The sequence below is a fragment of the Myotis daubentonii genome, chromosome 1 (genome assembly GCF_963259705.1).
Source record: "Myotis daubentonii chromosome 1, mMyoDau2.1, whole genome shotgun sequence".
Taxonomy (NCBI): domain Eukaryota; kingdom Metazoa; phylum Chordata; class Mammalia; order Chiroptera; family Vespertilionidae; genus Myotis; species Myotis daubentonii.
Window position 1 is genome coordinate 165,959,375 of NC_081840.1, and position 19,653 is coordinate 165,979,027.

The following is a 19,653-nucleotide window of genomic DNA, read 5'->3' on the forward strand; positions in this document are numbered from 1 at the left end:
ATTGAATCTAAAGTACTAAATCAATGAACATGGATACAGAGAACATTTTGATGGTTGTCAGATGGGAGGGGAGTCGGATGAAAAAGTTGAAGGGATTAAGAACAAATTGGTAGTAAAAGAATAGTCATGGGGATGTAAAGTACAATATAGGGAATATAGTTGATAATATCCTAATAACTGTATACGGTGTAAGTGGGTATGAGATTTATCGGGATGACCACTTAGTATGTTATAGAATGTCTTATCACTGGGGTGTACACCTGAAACTAATAAACTACTGTATGTCAACTATAATTGAAAAATTAGAAATGATCCCTATGTTCACTGCAGCATTATTTACAATAGACAAAACATGGAAGCAATTTAGGTGTTTACTGATAAATGGATAAAGATGTATTTAAATACAACGAAATATTATGTGACACTATGGATGGACCTAGATGTTACTATGCTAAATGAAAAAAGAAATAAGTCAGACAGAGAAAGATAAATAATGTATGATTTTACTTATATGTTGAATCTGAAAACAGAACAAAAATAGACTTATAGAAACAGAGATCAAAAGGATGGTTAGCCAGGAGGGAGGGTGTGTAAAAAAGATGAAGGGGAATATAATCATGGATAATTTTACATGGTAACAGACAATCACATTGTAAGGTTTAAAAATGTCAAATCACTATATTACACACCTGAAACTAATGTAACTAATACTATATACCAACAAAACAGAAAATATACAATCCAACAATATGCCGTCTTAAACTTCAAATATAATGATATAGCAGACTGAAACTAAATGAATGTTTGTTATTCAAAAGAAGATAGGAGTACAAAAAAAAAGAAGAAGAAGAAGATAGGAGTAGTTATTTTAATACTAAAGGCCTGATGCATGAAATTCATGCAAGAGCAGGCCTTCCTTCCCCCAGCTACTGGCAACAGCTTCCCTCTGGCACCTGGGACCCGGGCTTCCCTCGCAGCCCCGGCTTCATCAGGAAGGTCGTCTGGAAGGACATCGGTCTAATTAGCATATTATGCTTTTATTATTATAGATTAGATAAAGTAGACTTCAAGTAAAGAAAATCACCAGAGACAGAGAGAAACATTATATAATGATGGAAAGATCAATCCATCAGGGAGGCATAGCAATCCTAAAAGTTGAATATACCTAGCAACAGAGCTACAAAACATGTGAAGTGAAAACTGATAGAACTGATAAGAGAAATGGATAAATTCATCATTATAGTTGAAGACTTCACCACTTCTCAACGATGATTAGTCAGAAAATCAGCAAGAATAGAGAAACTCAATACCACTACCAACCAAAAGATCTAATTGACATTTAAAGACCACTTCACCCAATAACAGCAGAAAAAACATTCTTTTCAATTGTCCATGGAACATATATCACAAGACATGCCAATGATTTCTTAACAAATTTCTTAGTTAATATCATGGCATAAAAATCAGAACTTGTTCTTTATATAAAATAATATTTTAAGGTTGATAAAACTTACAGGTATTGATTTTTAATATTGATTTAGCCTATATTTGCTACATAGTGTTTTTTATTATAGTAAGAACCTTTTGGGAATATTTTCAATGTAAACGTAATGCTATAACCTCCATAAACTAATTTCTAATGTTTTTTTAAACCCAAAGCCACCATTTACTATTATATTTAATAATCCCAAACATATGTTGATGCACAGAAATCAAGTATATGATAGAAGACGTATGCTTACCAGATCCCATGAGAGCACAGATCAGAACCATGGAATTATATTTTATTTCAGGAGCACTTCTCTCATCTGCTAGCAGTTTGTGTAAAATCTGTACAAGTTTAGCACTTTCTAGATCTTTCTCAGCAGTGTCTAGAACAGGAAATGATTAAAGTAGCAGTTATACCCACTGTTTATGAACCCAGTACAATCTGGGTAAACATTGCTTCCTTTTCTAGAAAATGATCATGTGAAACTTTCCAAAAGGGACTGATAATGACCTAGACATATGATACTAAATTTAGACCTTATAAAAAAAGTAGAGAGAGCTAAATTTCAGCAAATATTTTAAGTTTAAACTAATATTTAGAATTAAAACATTCCTTTTAAATGAAGCAATTAAAAACCTTTTGTTAAACATATACAAAAGCAGAAAAGATGGTATAATGATACCATATGCACTACCATCTTCATAAATTATCATGGTCAATCTTGTTTCATCTATCTCTAGTTTCATCTACCTACTCTCACACATCTCAAATTATTTTGAAGCAAATCTTATAAATTACATAATTTCCTCCATATGTACTTTAGGATGTCTCTATCTTTAAGAGATAAAGAATGTTCATTCCTATTAAAATCCCAGCAGGATTTTCTATAAAAACAGATGAGCTTATACTAAAATTTATATGAAGAGCCACAGGTCCTAGAAGAGGCAAACAATCTTGACTAAAAATAATGAAGTGGGAGAAATTCTCCTACCTGATATTAAGGTTCACTATGTAGTTATCAAGATAGTGCGGTATTTATTGATAGATACATAGATCATAGGAACTGAATATAGGACTCCAGAAATAGACCCACACAAATATGCTCAACTAATATTTGACAAATGTTCAAATCATTTCAATGGAGTAAAGGGAACCTTTTCAACAAATGTTGCTGCAAATTAGACAGCTACAAAGAAAGGAACCCTAACCTAAACCATACTTTATACGTATATTAACTCAAAGGGGATCACAAATTTAAGTGTAAAATGTAAACTTTTAGAATATATGAAGAATTCTCAAAACAGAAAATAAGCAAAAGACAAATAGGCATTTTACCAAAGAATATATGACTGAAAATAAGGACATGGAAAGATGTACAGCATCACTACATTTAAAAAAAAAGTAAATTAAAACCACAATGTGATATCTCTTAGAGCTATTAGAATGGCTAAAATAAAAAAGTAGTGACAACACCAAATGCTGATGAGAATGCAGAGAAAATTAATCACGTACACCAGCGGTTCTCAACCTGTGGGTCGCGACCCCTTTGAGGGTCGAAAGACCCTTTCACAGGGGTCGCCTAAGACCAATCGGAAAACACATATATAATTACATATTGTTTTTGTGATTAATCACGATGCTTTAATTATGTTTAATTTGTAACAATGAAATTGGGGGTCACCACAACATGAGGAACTCTATTAAAGGTTCGCGGCAGCCCTAGCTGGTTTGGCTCAGTGGATAGAGCGTCAGCCTGCAGACTGAAGGGTCCCAGGTTTGATTCCGGCCAAGGGCACATGCCTGGGTTGCGGGCTTGATCCCCAGTAGGGGGTGTGCAGGAGGCAGCCGATCAATGATTCTCTCTCATCATTGATATTTCTATTTCTCTCTCCCTCTCCCTTCCTCTCTGAAATCAATAAAGAAATATATTAAAAAATAATAATTAAAAAAAAAAAAGGGTCGCCGCATTAGGAAGGTTGAGAACCACTGACTTATACAGTGGCAGTGTGAGTATAAAATGCTATAGCCACTCTGAAAGACAATTTGATAGTTTCTTTAAAAATTAAACATGTAGTTACCATAGAGCCCAGCAATTGCAGTCCTAGGCATTTATTTAGAGAAATGAAAATTTATGTTCACATTAAAACCTATATGTGAATGTTCATAGTAACTTTATTTTTTGAAGCCTCAAACTGGAATCAGCCCACATGTCCTTTAATAGGTGAATGGCTAAACAAACTGTGGAATACTACTTTGCAATAAAAAACTGAGATACAAGACAAATCTGATGACTCTTTAAGAAATTATGCTGAGCAAAAGAAGCCAATTCCAAAAGGTCACATACTATATGATTCTACTTACATAACATTTTAAAAATGAAAACATTTAGAAATGAAGGGCAGATTAGTGGTTTCCAGGGGTTAGGAGCAGCATGGGAGGTAAGGGTAGGAGGCAGGTGAGTGTAGTTATAAATGAAGAGATCCTTTCGGTCTTAGAACTATTATCTTGACTGTGGTGGTAGATATACAGACCTACACATGCAAAACAACAACAACAACAACAACAACAAAAAACACCTGCATAAAACTTAACACACAGGAGTGGAATAGAAGTCAAGACAGAACCCTGAATGATGTTATAAATATGCAAATGGCCCTTGGCATAAAAAAGGTTCACCACCCCCACAAAGCATTGATAGAAGATTAGCAACAGAAAACTTAGCAGTAGAAATGGAAGAAAAGGTCTGGGTCGCTGTAAAAGTAGCAAACCCTAAACTTGTTGCATTATAAAAATGGTTTCATTTCTCTGAGGCCTGTTAAAAATGAGTTCTATGTTCCCCAATTGCTTATTACTTGAGATAACACTTAAGAATCAAACTAACCTTAAAGCAAAGTGTTGCCAAAAAGCACAACCAAAAGGGACAGCAGTGGTGACAATCTGTAGAATATGATTTTCAATATACTCAGATATACATATAGACACACACTGGCAAAATGCTTCTAGTTAAGGTTCTGTCTGACTTCCATTCCTGTGCTTCCTTTCATCCAAGATAAAAATAGGAGAAAATAAGTTTGTCACTAGGGTACTTACCCAATTCTAAAGCTGCTATTAGTGCCAAAGCAACAAGGGCTTCATTCTGCATTATTACATGTTCACTAGTTGCCATGGTAACTAGATGCTTGATGCCACCACTCTGTACAATGGTTTTAATTACATCCTATAATAAATAAATATCACAGAATTATAAACTTTAATTTTCAATATAAAGAAGCTGCATTATAATCAGTCAATTCATTGTAAGTTGAGTGTCCTGTATGAATCATTACATTTAGTAATATTTTCTTCTATGAAGAAAAAAGCTTTTAGCTTTAAATAAATTCATCAATAGATGACATCTTAAACTACCTAAGTGAAAAAGATCATTGCAGTTCATATCAAGAAATAGAGTCCCAGAAGCTACCAAAGTCAAATACAAGTGCCATTGACCCAAATGTTGACTTACCATAGGATCAACAAAAGAGAATAAACCTTGTAATAACAAAGATGTTTTTTTTTCCCTTCAAAATTTTATTATAGCAACTGGTATTGTTCGCCAGATGCTTCAGGTAAAGCATGTATTGGGAGTAGCTTTCATCCTTTGTTGGATCTGACAAAACTGAATTACATACAAAGGGATTCAATAAATCCTACCACCAACACTGACTTTGAGCAAATAACTGACCCTCTTGGCACCTCAGTGACTTTATCTATAGTGTTGAGATCATGTAAGTGTGTATCTCTCAGGTTTCTGTGATAATTATAGTTATTACATGAAAAACACATATAGAATGTATAACAAAAATCAGATGAAAAATGGTCACATTTATTTCTAGTAGCCATTTCTGTTTCCATCTCAGAATTTTATTGCCTAAAAAATCTTGGGTTAAATATAATTTAGTGGAAAGTCTTAATTATATGACATTTTAAAGTAATTTTCTTTGCTATTTTTCACTTTTAGTAATTTGAAGTAAGCTTGATATTTTAAGCAGCCTGTCCGAGCTAGCATCAATGGCACAAAACTAACGGTAATTAGGAATATTTTTCAAATTAATTTGCTGAAATATTTTAAAAAGGGTTTCCATTATGCTTCCATCTATGTAAATTTTTTTAAAAACTATATAGACGGGATATTTGCTTCGAGATTAACTTGTTTGGAAATTAAACATTCTAAATCAATAGAGTGCAAGTACTGAGTTTTTATGGTTCTTGCATCTAATATAGGTCTTTTCCCATCAACCTCTTTTAGAAAGTGAGGAACTCATCTTTTAAAGCCTTTTCTAATTAAAAGAAAGTCTCCCAATATAATGCTTACTTGGTAGCAGTTTATTTGAAACTGATATAGAAATCTTTTTTTTTTCTTTCAGATTTTAAAACTGATTTTTAGAGAAAGAGAGGAAGGAGAGGGAGAGAGAGAGATAGAGATATATAAACATTAATGTGAGAGGGAAACATCAATAGGCTGCTCCGGCACACTCCCTATCAGAGATTGAGTCCACAACACGGGCATGTGCCCTGACCGGAATCAAACAGCAACCTTTGGGTGCATGGGACGATGCCCAACCAAGTGAGCCACACTAGTCAGGACCAGAAATCTTAAAATCAGTAAAGATTTTTATAAAAATCACAAAGGAGTTTACTGAATAAAGAAGACTACAGAGATGTGTGCATACAAATGCAATCGCGTAGGAAAGATTCCTGGATTGTCATTTCATCCTCTATTTTGTGATTCATCCTGAATAGTCCACTATAGTAGAAGGATAGAGAATGAATGAAGGAAATTTGTATATCAGAAACAAATAACCTCTTCTAGGTCTCAGCATGGCTTCTTTTCCACCTAACTTTTCTGGAACAGATATCTATTTTCTTTTAAAATACCTGCCCTCTCTCCTACTACAATAAATGCTATTGAATAGCTACTGGATAGAGTTGCTTTGTCTGACAGAATGGTAGATAAAAAATAAGTTAAGCATTGTACTTAAACGTAATATGACAAAAGAAAATTAATAATATTGATAGCTATCCTTCATAGAGCAACAACTATAAAATTGATATTATATCAGGTAGCTTATGGAAATTAGCTCATTTTTATCCTCACAGAAAATCTCATTAGGTAGATATTACTTTTAGTTTATAGATGAAAAACATGACGCTCAGATTAAGCTATGAAATTTTCCCAAAAGTCCGTGATTAAGTAGTTAACAAGCCAAGATTCAAATCCAGGTAGTATTCTTAATATTTGTGGTTTTATTCTTAATATTTGTATTCTTAATATTATGTCTTAAATAATATTAATATTTATTCTTAATATTATGTCTAGTCTACATAAAAGTTTATATATTGAACTCATCACAGTCAATCTTCCCCTTCTCCTCCTGAGTGACTCCAAGTTAACCTCTAAACCATCACCTCTTCTGTGACAGAGTTGGTCTCTCTGCAGATGTACACAGGTGAAATAGTCAAAAGGCTTACCTTAGAAAAGAGGTTATAAAAAAGAAAAGATATGTAATCTAGACACTAAATCAGCTGCTGAATGCTGGCCCAGGTTTTCACCATTGTGTTCTTTAAAGTATTTACTTGTTAATTTAATGATTCACTCAATAAATACTTACAGGTTATCAACCATGAGCCAAACACCTGATAAGCTGGACACTGCCATAAAATGGATTTTATACAACTCTGTGGTTCTGGGCATCAAATACTATCCAGACATCATTTAATTTCTAAATATCAGTAGCTACCCCGGTCAGTGCCTAGCACACAGATGTTTGACACTGATGCTGGTAATGGTGGTAGTGGTGGTGGTAAAAATAGTAACAGCAGCAACCTCCATTTACTGAGTGCCTGCTGTGTCTCAGGTACCAACTGAGCATTCTATACGTGATCTCACTGAATCATCCTCACAACACTTTCAGGTAGGTAACAGCCCAGTTTTTACATAAGATACTTAGATGTGAAGACACTTGACCAAGTACATATAGCAGATAAATTATGAACTCATTTCTGTTTAACTCCAAAGCCTTACTCTTAACTATTATGAATATAACCAAATAAAAAAGCTCAATCTTCAATTATTTTTTCAGAACTCTTGATTAATGTATTTATACATAAATACATAAAAAATGCAAGCCTATGATGTAGGATCTACAATACCCGTTTTACAAAAAGGCCACTCAAATGTTCTTAGTGAATGGTTTCTTCTGGAACTTACTTTTGATTTACTGTGTCGTATGAGGGCAGAGAGCAGTCTGTTTGACTCTCCCATCACACCAGCATGGTCTTTGGCTTCACACCATTCCACCAAACGCTCCACTAACTTAATATTCTTTCCTAGTTGCTCAGCAGCTTCTGCTATAGGAAAGAAGGCAAACCACAAAGGAATGAATCACTGGTAGGCAATCAACTGAAATAAAGAGTGTGCAAGAAAATTACATGCTTAAAAAACAACACAATTTTATTAAAGCAGGAACTGCAAATACAGTACTCCATATCTGAAGGACTATTTGGCCTTTCCTATAAAATTGTGGACTTCAGTACAAAATATAAAAATAAGTAACTTCGTATGCTTCCAGGTCAGCCTGGTAGTCTGTTAGTACTCTGTCAAACAATAATAAAGCATTTTTAGAAGGACTCTAAGGAATCAATATAGAGAAGAAATTTATAAGTAAATAAACATAATTCCAAGTTTTCACTGCTGTTTCTGTACACAGAAAAATTATCTCCCTGTTTGCAAAGCAAACTTTTCAAGAATTTGTTATTATACTGAAACATGATGATTCTGAAGACGAGGTAAAAATGGGTATGGAATGCTAAAAACAAAAACCCTTAGGAACTGCTAATAAATCAACCTAAAATTAGGATCACATGTACTAATAGAAGCCATATAGTTTCCACTTAAAGCCAATTATGACAAGCATGAGATAATGAATGGGTTCTAAAACCAATCTCTTTTTGTCTTCATTTGCTATTTACCTTTATGATTACATAATTCTGAAAGCTGAAAATAAGTCCTTTTTCAACTAGAGGCACATTGAGATTATGATAGCAAAAATACATCTTGGGAAAGCATTTCTTTTACCTTGTGCATCTATTAACATTCTTAATGTCCCCAGAAGTTTGAACTGAACCGGGGGCATTTCAGATTTAAGGAATTTCAAAACTGCCTCTGTGACCCCAGCTGATAACATCTTTGCTTTATTTACAACTGGAGAGAGAGAGGGGGAAAAAAAGACCATGATTAAAGTGATGTTAGCATTCTTGATGATAATCACTCAATTCAATAAATATTTATGAGGGTCTTATTATCTCTAAGGCCCTATGTTTTATATTTTTTCTATTTAAAAAAAAAATCTTGTATCCTGTTTGTCTATAGGAGCATAATATACAAAATCAAACCTAACCTCAAAACAATTACCTAAATAGTTTATAATGGAAACCTCACAATGTTGCCTTCTATTTATAAAAAGCACAATTCCTCAACTTTATTTCTTTTTACCTCTGTTCTTGACCAGCTGTGTTAATACAGATGTCATAGTCATTAATAAACATCATCTGCTATATGAAACAAACTAATTTCATATGGATTATATCTTCATAGTTATATTATTTTACCTAACTAGAAATTTTATTTTTTATTTTTTTAAAAATATATATTTTATTGATTTTTTTACAGAGAGGAAGGGAGAAGGATAGAGAGTTAGAAACATCGATGAGAGAGAAACATCGATCAGCTGCCTCCTGCACACTCCCTACTGGGGATGTGCCCACAACCAAGGTACATGCCCTTGACCAGAATCGAACCTGGGACCCTTGAGTCCGCAGGCCAACGCTCTATCCATTGAGCCAACCAGTTAGGGCTAGAAATTTATTTTTAGAAACTAAAATAAAAGAACATTTTAAATCATCTCCTGTATTATTTCCAATGATAATGTGATTCCATGGCTTAAGTCTTTAATCCAAAAGGACGTATTAGAGCTATTTAAAAAAAATATATTTTATTGACTTTTTACAGAGAGGAAGGGAGAAAGATAGAGAGTTAGAAACATCGATGAGAGAGAAACATCGATCAGCTGCCTCCTGCACACCCCCCACTTGGATGTGTCCACAACCAAGGTACATGCCCTTGATCAGAATCGAACCTGGGACCCTTCAGTCCGCAGGCTGACGCTCTATCCACTGAGCCTAATCGGTTACGGCACATTAGGGCTATTTTTAAAAAATTGTATGCTTGTGGGAAAATACAAACTTTTAAAGTCATTTTTTAGGGGACTCTGTTAATTGATGCCATTATCTTACCTAAACTGAAGATGCTTTAAAAAGTCTAACTATACAATATAATGAAAATCTTAGGAGTTCACAGAAGGCAATAGAATTATTTGAATGATCTAAACAAAGGCAAAATTATGCTTGTACAGTCTCAGAAAACTAATTTATCTTCATGTATCAGTAAAAAAAATGTAAACAATTTGAAGATTTTTTTCCTTGGTCAGGGCAGATCTACAAATCACATAAAGTAAAAGTCTTACCAAAACAATAGATTTTATTTCTTACATCGTTGCCTTTCATCCTTCAGTCTTACCTGGAATGGCCAGGTTTCTGAGGGCACTTAGTGCTGCATGCTGTACTGTTACATTTCCATCTTCTACATGTCTGTCCAGTAAATCCATAAGTTTCTCTACAATTCCATTGTCTACCATATGGATACAATTTCCATCTGAAGAAAAACAAAGCATTTTTTTCTTCCTCTGCACAAACATCTATAAATATTTTGTAATGCCAATGCCTATTTATTATCTACATTAGTGAAAATGGAACCACAGGAAAATCTAACTCTCCCTCAGATTTATAATTTTTTTTAACTGAGAAGTCCGATTAAAAGATTCTTAAAATAGAATTTTTAAAATAAGAAAACTCTCTAGCTTAAACATATCAGAAGATAAGTAGAAACCACATGCTTAAAATGTCCACCAATAGTGAAGCATGCTTGAGTTTTGCCAATGTGACTGAGACAGTATTCTATATTGTTATCATTGCTGTTACTTAAATTATTTTTCATTGATAGAATTTTTGAAACATTTATAAAACAGAAAGAATATTAAAATAAACCACTATTTATACCCCATATTTAGCTTCAACAATTATTAATCTTTTACCAGTCTTATTTCCATCATTAAGGAGTTAACCCGGTCGTTTGTCTACTCTCAGCCACCAAAGCTTTTTTACCGTTCTGGTCGTATGTCTGCTCTCAGCCACCACAGCAAAGAACTGTATGAATCTTAACTCTATTCATTCATGTATCAGTTCATAATTTCTCTGAAAGCTCTTAAGTGTCTAAGCGACCTTGTCACGAACCAAAACATTGCCCCGACAAATCGGAGATATCAAAACTCAATATAAACAAACGTGGTCGTTCCACACTCGCCATGCAAAACGCCGTGGCGAGTCAATCGCCTTTTGAGAGTGAAGAAATCGACAAGCTTCGGAGATACTTTGCAGAATTTCAAATAAAGCTTTACAAATTACGTTTAACTGTAATTAGGCATTCTCGCTTGTTAAGATATTTCAAAATAATACTCCAAAATGGCAAAAAGGAAGTTACTGAATGAAGTGTACTGCGAATCTGAAAGTAACGATGAAGAGTTTTATTTTGGCACCTTGAATACTGACTCTGACATAGAAAGTGATAACGTTTGTAGTGATTCTACTAGTAGTGACGTAGTTCCAAAAAAGAATTAATAAATCTTTATTATCCTTCATAATCTTGCATGTTATGTATCACTGCTCTTTCAATGGAAATTAATTCCAACCAGTATGACACCCATGTCCAAATTTAATACGACCGCAAAGGGTTAATGATGGTTCCCCAAAAGAAGGAAATGAAAATGGAATAAGTCATCCAGTATAACAACAGTTCATTCTGCAATAAAATCAAACTAAACACAAAAGTAACTCATATTCCTAGACCAGACTTCAAAAATAAATATGCAAGTCTGGTGCTTCTGAAATATTAAGCTAAATTATTCTACTCTAAACCAGAGAATTAGCCACACAAGTTTTATAGATATAAAAGTATAAATTGAGGTACAATAACCCTACAATGAAAATTCAGATGATTAAATCCAAAATAAAGTCACCAGGCAAGAGAGATATCCTTCTAAATCAGATGTGAAATAGAATGGGACTCAAGTTTATCAATCTCTGAAGTGTAGAGTATTCTAAAGGACTTCATGATCAATATTCATGATCTATCTTTCTTAAAAAACACACAACAGAACTTTTAAAAATTGATTTTTAGAGAGAGGAAGGGAAAGGGGGAGAGAGGAACATGGAAGTGAGAGCGGAACATATATCATCTGCCTCCTGCAAACCCCCTACCAGGGATGGAGCCTGCAACCCTGGCATGTGCCCTGATGGGGAATTGAATCAGCAACATTTTTGTGCATAGGATGATGCCCAACCAACTGAACCACGCTGGTAGGGCTGTTCAAGATCTTTAAACTACTAGAACTTAGTTTAATTCCATAAAATATATAATTTGTTAGAAAGTCACTATAAATATTTCATATCTCTGAAAAATTAAGGTAGCGGTACACATACATACTACGTGTAATTCTAAACTGTTTGGTTTTAGTACATGAAATGTCAAAGAAAATTTTTAAAAAATGCAGCAATATGCTTACCATTTCTGGCAAAATTTGCAATCGCCAACGCTCCAGCAAGCTGCAGCTGGTGGTTATTTGATGGAATCCAGGACAACACCCTTTGAAACACATTACCTTTTCCTCCTTCAAATAATTTCTGCATGGATTCATCTGGAGGTAAATGAAACAAACAGATAAGAGGAAAATAAATGAGTAACAAATCCATATTTCTAAGTAAATAGTCAATGGGGAAACTATATACTTCAAAAATGATAGAATTAATAAGGGGAAAAGTAATGATTCTTTTTAGAATAAGAATCATTTTAGTAGAGACTGGACAAGAAACTTTAGAGTTCTTCTAGTCTAAGTCCCAAGTAACTATCTGGCTTTTAGCCCTTTGGTGCTACAGCTGTCTCTTCTATATGACAGCTCTTTAAATAGTGAAAGATAGTGAAGCCCAGCTGGCAAGGCTCAGTGGTTGAGCGTTGACCTATGAACCAGGAGGTCATGGTTCAATTCCTGGTCAGGACACATGCCTGGGTTGCGGGCTTGATCCCCAGTGTGGGACGTGCAGGAGGGAGCAGATCAATGATTCCCTCTCATCATTGATGTCTCTCTGTCTCTGTCTCTGTCTCTGTCTCTGTCTCTCTCTCTCCCTCCCTCCCTCCCTCCCTCCCTCTCCCTTTCTCTCTGAAATCAATGAAAATATATTAAAAATAAATCCATACATACATACATAAATAAACAGTGAAGCCTTCTCTTTTCCAGGCTTATTATCTCTAGTCCTCTCCGTTTGTTTAAGATTTCAAAATCCTCACATCAACAGGATTTAATGAGATAGGAAAATGAAAAAATGCTTTATATAGTATTTACAAAAGAGACAATAAATTTTTAAGAATCTGGCAACCATGTTCTTTGGTTGGTATATATTACAACTCACCTCCAAGAAGTAATAAAACCATTAGATCTGAAGCAGTTTTGAGCTCAGCAACATCATCCTCTTTGTCACTATCCACTTTCTGCTGAACAATCTCTAGTAGACATTCTACCAAGCCTGCTTCAACCAGCTGTAGTTTAATAGCATCTAAACAATAATGTGAACAAAATAACCAAAACCTGAGATGAAAATAGGAATTCTGGGATAAGCAATCCATTATGAAGAATTACAAGAAACCAAGAAAATGCCTAAGTTAGATAACACACCCTAACAGTGGTTCTCAACCTTCCTAATGCTGCAACCCTTTAATACAGTTCCTTATGTTGTGGTGACGCCCAACCATAAAATTATTTTCGTTGCTACTTCATAACTGTAATTTTGCTACTGTTATGAATCGTAATGTAAATATCTGGTATGCAGGATGTATTTTCACTGTTCGCGACCCACAGGTTGAGAACTGCTGCTAGAAGATTTGAGTTTCAAAAGGAAGTGTCTGACAGTGCAGCCTAAACACAGAGAAGCTTTATTTCATTTTTCTAATTGAAATTGTTACTTTTCACAATGTCTGGAAGCTCCTAAACAAATTCTCAGCTCTGAAGGTAAGTACTATCATGCCACTGTTATTCTAGATATTATGCTCATGTTTAAAAGTCAATAAATAAGATATCCCACACTGTTTAAATTAAAACACACATAACTGTTACATAAAGTTAAAATGGATCCATTAATGAAGTTTAAATATAAATTATTTAAAAGTAAAGAGCTATTAGTAAATTTTAAGCTATATCACAAGTATATTTGGATTCATATTTGTATAAATGTTATCTTTCCAGGGCAATTAGAAGATCTATACCTTTCTTAATTTTAAATGTTTTGTTTTTTTTTTTTTTTTTTACAAAAGCTTCAGGTTTTATTAATTTGAAACTTTCTAGGGTGATGGATATATATGGTAGTTCATTATACTATGTTCTCTGTATATCTGAATAGGTTTTAAAATTTCCATAATGACAGGTTAAAGAAAACAATAACTTTCAAGCTTTCTGATGGATAACCAACAAAATAAGGAATATTAGGGAATTTACATTCCAGTTGTATTTTTAAAAATTATCTTCATAGCAAATTCTACTCCCACATCAAATCAATTTTGTTTGTACTTCCTTAATAACAAATACTTTTTCATTACAAAATTTACATCACTGAAGATTTTATATTCACATTCATATCTGCCTTTTCCATTAGAGTAGATATTATATACACCTCATTCATCTTTGTATTTTAACCTAAACTGGCCTACCTAAATGCTTTGGATATATCTAATACTACTTAGAAATACATTTGCTACACAGAAATTTTAAACTTACACAAGTTTTATTACTCAGTTGGATTTTAAGTATAGGTTCTACAACAATGGTTGTTATTTGGGAGAAAAATACTTATTTTTATACCTAAGACTTTTTCTTTCAGGCAATTTTAATGTGTAAAACTTGAGGATTTTGTTTTGTTGTTTTTTAAACTACCAGGACAACTGATCTTTATATTATTTCCAAATACACGGAATATTCAACCTGGAATATTTTTTTAAAAGGTACATTTGCACTGTGCCATGCTGAAAGTAGGGCGTTTCCTTGGTTACAGAATGCTAGGGCTAGAAATGTGCAGTGACTAGAATTGAAAGCCATGATGAAAAAGCCTTAAAAACACTCAAAAAACAACTCTTGAATCATACAAAATCCCAATTGAAATGTTGGAATCACTTTCCTTTGCATATAAGGAAAACCAAAAATGATATGCTAAGGATAGTCCAGAAATAAGTTTTCAAAGGTATCATTCAATCTACTGCACAGTTATAAAAGAGAAGTGAAGGTGGTAGAGGAGAAACAAATAATAAAAACATTGTTATGTTGAAACATTGCAAGGCAGGTTACAGGTAATTCTCTGGCATAAAAACTTACTGAAGGTCATAATAAAAATTTCATTTGGCCAAACTAACAAATGAGATGAAAAACAAATTTCTCCCTAGAGAATAAGAGCTAAGGCATTTAGAAAATTAAAAATTTGTCATGATTAAAGTTTATAGATCTCTCCTCTCAGAGTTTGACTGTAATCACTCTGACACACACACACACACATATATACACACCTGGGAGATTTAAATAACCTTATTAAGGAGTATTAGCAAGACATTTGCTACAGCAGATAGCCCATCACACACCTATCAACATGATTCTGTCCAAGAACATCTACCTTTATCACTACCCTTTGCATATATATGCATTTATGTACCCATGCATATATGTATGCATCACACACACACACACACGTATTTAAAAATCTTTTCTAAATGGTTAAAAAAAAATCCCACAAATGCAGAGAAGTGCAAACAAAATATGCATATAAATAACCAATAACCATGTAACTACAACCTAAACCAAGAAATTCAGTCCGACTGGTTTGGCTCAGTGGTTGAGCAACCCAGGAACCAAGAGGTCATGGGTTCAATTCCTGGTCAGGGCACATGCCCAGGTTGTGGGCCCCATCCCCAATAGAGGGCATGCAAGAGACATTCGACTGATGAAGTTTCCCTCTCATAAATGCTATCCCTCTCTCTTTGTCTCTAAAAATCAATAAAGGAAAAAAAGTTTAAAAAACAAAATTAATTGCCAACAATCCAGAAAGTCACACTGGGCATTCCCGCCACTAATCTCTCCCCTCCATCCATCTCTCTCAAATTACTTCCCTGACTTTTATGGCAATCGCAACCATACTTTTCTTTATTGTTTCACCAAATAATCACTTCTAAAAACTACACTAGCCCTGACTGGTTTGGCTTGGTGGATGGAGCGTTAGTCTGCAGACTGAAGGGTCCCAGGTTCGATTCTGGTCAAGGGCATGTACCTTGGTTGTGGGCACATCCCCAGTGGGGGGTGTGCAGGAGGCAGCTGATAGATGTTTCTCTCTCATCAATGTTTCTAACTCTCTATCCCTCTCCCATCCTTTCTGTAAAAAATTAAAAAAATGTATTAAAAAACAAAACAAAGCAAAAAAACTGCAATAATCTTACCTTGTTTTGAATTTTACATTCATAAAATCTTACAATATGTGTTTTCCAGTGTTAGCTTTTTCCTTTTCATCTGTTTATAAGATTTGTTTTATTTTTTAAAATATATTTTTATTGATATCAGAGAGGAAGGGAGAGGGAGAGAAAGATAAAAACATCAATGATGAGAGAGAATCATTGATCTGCTGCCTCCTGCACACCCCACACTGGGGATCAAGCCTAGAACCCGGGCATGTTCCCTGACTGGGAATCAAACTGTGACCTCCTGGTTAGATCGATACTCAACTGCTGAGCCACACCAGCCAGGTTACATTATTGGTTTTAAGTATCTTCATTTTGTTTCTTAACTATATATTTTTCTATTATATAAATACTAGAGGCCCAGTGCACAAAAATTTGTGCACTCTGGGGGTGGTCCCTCAGCCAGGTCTGTGCCCTCTCGCAGTCTGGGACCCCTTGGGAGATAATGACCTGATGGCTTAGGCCTGCTCCTGGGTGGCAGAGGGCAGGCCCAATCCCTAGGTGCAGCCCCTGGTCGGGCTCAGAGCAGGGCTGATTGGGGAGTTGGGGCGCCGCCCCCTGTCATGCACAGAGCAGGGCGGGTCAGGAGGTTGTGATGCCACCCTCAGTCACGCTCAGGGTAGGGCCAATTGGGGGGTTGGGGCACCAGCCCCTGTCACACTCAAGGAAGGGTCGATGGGGAGGTTGTGGCGCCACCCCGTCACGCACAGAGCAGGGCCCGTGGTTGGGGGGGGGGGGGTTGGGGCGCCACCACTGTCACACTCAGGGCAGGGCCGATGGGGAGGTTATGGCTCTACCCCGTCACACACAGAGCAGGGGCTGTGGGTGGTCGGGGGGGGGGGGGGTTGGGGCACTGCACCTTGTCACACAGAGAGCAGGGCCGATTAGGGGGTTGGGGCGCCGCACCCTGTCACACACAGAGCCGCAGGGTGATCAGGGGGTTGGGGAGCTCCCCCTTATCAGGCACAGAGCACGGCTGATCAGGGGGTTGGGCGCCTTCCCCTGTCACGAACAGAGCAGGGCCAATAGGGAGGTTGTGGCCCCGCCTCCTGTCACACACAGAGCCGCAGGGCGATCAGGGGGTTTGGGCGCTGCCCCCTGTCATGCTGATCCCGGTGCCGGGAGGCCTCGCGGCTCCGCTGATCCCGATGCTGGGAGGCATATTACCCTTTTACTATATAGGATAGAGGCCTGGTGCATGGGTGGGGGCCGGCTGGTTTGCCCTGAAGGGTGTCCTGGATCAGGGTGGGGGTCCCGCTTGGGTGCCTGGCCAGCCTGGATGAGGGGATGATGGCTGTTTGCAGCTGGTCACACACGCTTCAGGGTGGGGGTCCCCACTGGGGTGCCTGGCCAGTCTGGGTGAGGGGCTGAGGGCTGTTTTCAGGCTGGCGGGTGACTGAAGCTCCCAACCACTCCTTTTTTTCTTTTTTCTTTTTTACTCTGGGCCAGCTTTAGCTCTGAGGCTTGGCTCCAGCTCTAAAGCCTCCACTGCTGAAAGCAGGTATCTGGTTTGTTTGGGTTCTATAATCGAAACACTGTTTCAACTCCAGCTCTGAGATCCCGGCTGGCTGAAAGGAGGTTTCTGGAGTTTGTTTAGATTCTATATTTGTAACAATGTTTCAAACTGCACGCTCATTGGCCGGCAAGGCAGGCGGGGAAGGTTGGAGTCCTCCGTCACTGAAGCAAGCAAGCCTCATGTTTGCTTCAAGCTGCTTGGCTGCCGGCCGCCATCTTGGCTGGCAGTTAATTTTCATATTGCCCTGATTAGCCAATGGGAAGGGTAGCGGATATACGGCTAATTACCATGTTTCTCTTTTATTAGATAGGATAGCATGATTTATGTATTCTACTGTTAATGGATATGAAATAACTAGAGGCCTGGTGCACGAGATTCATGCACTGGGGTGGGGGTTGGGGGGTGTCTGTCAGCCCAGCCTGCACCCTCTCAGAGTCCGGGACCGCTCGGGGGATGTCCGCCTGCCCAGGGGGATCGGGCCTAATCCGGTAGACATCCTTTTCACAGTCAGGGCTCTGTCAGTCCAGGATCCCTTGCTCCTTACCACCAACCTGCAGGGGAGGTGGGAGAGGCTCCCCGCCACTGCTGCTGTGCTGAGCCCGGCTTCTGGCTGTGCTGCGCTCCCCCTGTGGGAGCACACTGACCATCAGGGGGCTGCTCTTGCATTGAGCGTCTGCCCCCTGGTTGTCAGTGTGTGTCATAGCGACCGGTCATTCTGCCATTCTGTCGATCTGCATATTAGGCTTTTATTAATGGATGCTGCTATGAATATTCCTGTAATGGTTCCTAGTGCATATATTTCTGGATTATAGGGAATGCATGATTCCAACTCAGTAGGTACTATTTTCTAAAGTGTACCAATTTACACCCCACCAGCACTTGATGACAATTCCTACTGCTACAAACCTTCATCAACACTTGGTATAATCAGACATCTTAGTGGGTATATAGTACTGTATTTTGCATTCCCTGATTATTAAGGAGTTGAGCATTAATCCTCACCCAAGAATATGCGTATTGATTTTAGAGAGAGGGAGAGGGAAAAGGAGAGAGAAATAGATAGAGCCGGCAATCTAGGTATGTGCCCTGACCAAGAATTGGTGTATGAGATGACCAGTTGAGCATATCTGTATGTGTTTAATAGCCATTGGATTGTATCTTTTCTCAACTACTTACTCAAGTTTTCCCCACTAGGTTTTCTACATTTTTCTTAATGATCTGTGGAAGTTTTAATATATTGTACACATTTTCTAGGTTATATATTGTAAATATTTTCTCTCCCCCACTGTCTTCCTTTTTATTCTTAACGGTGTCCAAATTAATAATTTTTTTCCTTTATGGTTAGAGTTTTTTGTGACCTAAGAAAATTATCTGGACTCCAAGATCTTGATGATATTCTCCTACCTTATATTTTAAGATAAACTTTCTGGTTTAACTTTCACAAACAGGTCAATAATCTGAAATTAATTTTTAATATAGTATAATTTTTAAAATATATTTTATTGATTTTTTACCGAGAGGAAGGGAGAGGGATAGAGAATTAGAAACACCGATGAGAGAGAAACATCGATCAGCTGCCTCCTGCACACCCCCTACTGGGGATGTGCCCGCAACCAAGGTACATGCCCTTGACCGGAATCGAACCTGGGACTCTTGAGTCCGAAGGCCAACGCTCTATCCACTGAGCCAAACCGGTTACGGCTATAATTTTTTAATATAGTATAAAGTGGGGGTATGTGTCTCTCCAGTTGTATTTTTTTTTCATATTCAAAGCACTGCTGACTGAAATGACTGTACTTTCCATACTGTTTTACAGTGAATTCTTTTTACCCCCTAATAAATAAACATCTATTAAGGTATCCATTTGTCGTTGCGCTACCCTGTTCTACTGGTCTTTTTGCCCATCCTTGCACCAGTACCACACTGTCCTTTATTAGAATTTTATGCAGTGAAATA

General features: G+C 36.8%; 1 protein-coding gene across 7 annotated transcripts in view; it reads right to left on the minus strand.

Moving 5' to 3' along the window:
• Window positions 1-19,653, minus strand: part of RAP1GDS1 (Rap1 GTPase-GDP dissociation stimulator 1) — a 144,412-nt gene that overhangs the window by 13,942 nt on the left and 110,817 nt on the right. For 5 of the 7 annotated variants that reach the window (XR_009448690.1, XM_059665033.1, XM_059665054.1 and 2 more), the window contains 7 exons: window positions 13,106-13,249; window positions 12,205-12,336; window positions 10,104-10,238; window positions 8,604-8,729; window positions 7,737-7,876; window positions 4,580-4,706; window positions 1,743-1,871 (listed from right to left, as the gene is read on the minus strand). Coding sequence is in view for 6 of the 7 variants with exons in the window: in XM_059665033.1 (XP_059521016.1) it covers window positions 1,743-1,871; window positions 4,580-4,706; window positions 7,737-7,876; window positions 8,604-8,729; window positions 10,104-10,238; window positions 12,205-12,336; window positions 13,106-13,249 (933 nt within the window). In the remaining variant the exon portion in view is untranslated. The remainder of the gene's footprint in view (window positions 1-1,742; window positions 1,872-4,579; window positions 4,707-7,736; window positions 7,877-8,603; window positions 8,730-10,103; window positions 10,239-12,204; window positions 12,337-13,105; window positions 13,250-19,653) is intronic. The other 2 variants (XM_059665013.1, XM_059665043.1) reach the window with 2 other exon arrangements.